Source organism: Notolepis coatsorum (genome assembly GCF_963971535.1).
Source record: "Notolepis coatsorum genome assembly, chromosome: 15".
Lineage (NCBI taxonomy): Eukaryota > Metazoa > Chordata > Actinopteri > Aulopiformes > Paralepididae > Notolepis > Notolepis coatsorum.
The window spans coordinates 59508978-59511748 of record NC_140179.1 but is presented as its reverse complement, the minus strand read 5'-3'; the positions used below and the strand labels follow the sequence as shown (position 1 = coordinate 59511748).

The 2771-nt window shown below is 43.5% G+C and overlaps 1 protein-coding gene across 1 annotated transcript in view; it reads right to left on the bottom strand.

Annotated features, from left to right (window-relative positions):
• Nucleotides 1-2771, bottom strand: part of sdk2b (sidekick cell adhesion molecule 2b) — an 846423-nt gene that overhangs the window by 107089 nt on the left and 736563 nt on the right. The window contains 1 exon segment of the mRNA XM_084331013.1: nucleotides 2767-2771. This exon segment is cut by the window's right edge and continues 274 nt beyond it. Within this exon segment, the coding sequence (XP_084187139.1) occupies nucleotides 2767-2771 (5 nt within the window).

The following is a 2771-nucleotide window of genomic DNA, read 5'->3' as shown; positions in this document are numbered from 1 at the left end:
TCGACTCCTTTTTTATGGTCGACTAATAGTTGACTATCGGCAAATTTCGGCCAATCAAAGTCGACTAGCCAAATCCTTAGTCGGGGACAGCCCTAACTTACAGTCAGTGGTGCAGTCGTGGTCACACGCGGTTACACGCCGTGTTACCAGATCACTGAGGCAGAAGTACGCGCGATCGCGCACGGATGTGTACGCGCGTGTACGCGCACACAAAAATGCGCTGTATCCATTCGTTGTGACTAAGTACCCGGCCACCGTTTTACATAACAAAAAGCGCAGGTAGACTAAGTGTCTGGGTGTTGGCTATCTGAATGCATCTCCCCCTTCATTCTGTGTGACACAGGCAGTGGAGGTGAATACTAATGTGGCTCGGAATTCGTGATGGGGGTCTACCTGCTTATGATATTGAATCAAGCGTCTGTGCTGCGCGCCAGCTTTCCACGCGCACATTCACACAAATAGAGAGCAAGAAGAGCTTGTATGATAGAAAGATTGCACTTGCGTATATGCGCTTGTGTGTGTGTGCGTGTGTGTGTGCGTGCGTGTGTGTGTATAAATCAGTTCTGTGCGCATGCACGTACCCGCGCGCGTGTGCGCGCGTGCACGTGGCGTGGCGTGTTGTTACCAGTTCCCATATTACGACTGCACCACTGCTTACAGTGATTCATTGGAATGAAGACATACTTTACCCAGTCTAACATTTATTTTCTGAGCCTCTGCAGTGGAAGGAGAGTTTTGTAGGACTATTGGCCTCTTAACACATTGATCGCCAGCAGCAGGGGGCGCTGATCCCCCTTCAGCGCCAGGTCTTTATTCAATGGATATAGTTTAGAATGCCAAACTTGCGAGTCCTAAAACTATATTTTATATTATAGCTATGGATCTAATAACGCCGTCGACTGTCAGTGAGTTGCTTCTGTTCAACATGCAAAAAACAGATTGTTTTTTCATCCGTACATTTCCGTTTTATACCGTTTTGAATATGAGTATGGTTTGGGTGATTCTGAGTAAATACCATGAAGGACGAGAAAAAGGCATTTTACTGGCATTTTATCTAAGCATCCTGAAATCAACGCTAGATTATTGGTATGATGTCTCCTCATGTATATATGAAATGTTGCTTCAACCGCGGGGTGCCACCCCCCCCCCCCCCCCCCCCCCCCCCCGCCACTAACGGTAAACGGCATACACAGAGTCCACACACACAGCTTTGATCGCGGGGGGAAATAAATATCAGATCAACGCAATATTGGATATATAGAGTCCTTACCTGGTCTCTGATGTAATGCAAAAAAAAATTCCAATTATTTGATCGCCATTCCAGTTGTCCACAGCAATCCTGTCCCGACATTACCGAGCGTTACACATGAACAGGCGGGCGGGGTTAGTGTTCCATGACATCGTTGTAAAGGCCTGCCTCGCCTGAGTATTTAAACCCCGCCCCCACAGCTCAGATTGGCTCAGAAAACACACCAGACCATTTCCATGGAGTGCAATAGCTCCGCAAGGCAGTAGAGGGCGGTGTTGACCGTCTGCCAGCTCAGACAAGGTGTGAAGGGTCTGCAGAGGCTGCAGCCATGAATTATGAATAGATATAGTGAATAAAAGAAATAACGATCCCAAAAACGAGTTAACTCGTTGTTTGGCGCTGAACGCATGGTGGGCAATAACGAGTTAACTCGTTCTTGGCGGAGATTGTGTTAAGCCAGAGATTTATTTCACGTCACAAATAAATCAATACAGTCCGTATTGAGTGATGTTGTGTTTTTCAAATGTAGCCAAGAGTAAAGACCCTAACCCTATCAAAACAGCAGTCAAGGTGTATATTTTCAGCACTACATTTGTTTAGCAATGATTTTAAGTGTTAAGTGAGTCATGCGAAATATGAGCTTTTAAGAGGTTAAAAATCTCTGCCCATTGCATCGGAAATCGGAGGATTTAAACGCAAGGACAGGAAGCCTTCATGAAATCATGGTAGTCCTAAGAAAGAGGAGACCCAGAGCTTTCGATGGACGTCTAAATTGAATAAAACTACACTACCCAGCTCACACCAGCCGCAGACAACAGAAGTCCAACCATTTCATCATTCACAGTCTTTGCTGCCCTATACCGGGCGCCTGGTGGTACTACATCCAGATTGCATTGGAAAGAGGAGATTTGTCCCGATCCATAGATGTATGACTTGGCCATAATAAGGTCACTGGGACTTCTACATGATTTATATCTGTTTGTTATGACCATTATTATTATTTTATATTATTATTATTATTTTATATTATTATTATTATTATTATTATTATTATTATTATTATTATTATTATTATTATTATTATTATTATTATTATTATTATTATTATTATTATTATTATTATTATTATTATTATTATTATTCCTGCCTGTACGTCCTCTCCCCCACCACGCACACTGCTATGCTCCCTGAATTTCCCAAAGAGGATTAATAAAGGAACACATGACTTGATTAACCCTTTCACTGCCACATTACAGAAGGTTAACCATTTACTATCACACTACCAACAGGTTAACCTTCTGTAGTGTGGCAGTGAAAGGGTTAATCTGCTGCTGTGTGGCAGTGAAAGGGTTAACCTTCTGTGTATTGTCGCAGTGAAAGGGTTAACCGTTTGGTAGTGCGGCAGTGAAAGGGTTACGATTAGTCAAGGTGAGTGACAGTGCTGTTGACATGATGAAGGTGAAGGTGTGTGACAGTGTTGACATGATGAAGGTCAAAGGTGATGCAGTGCTGTTGACATGAT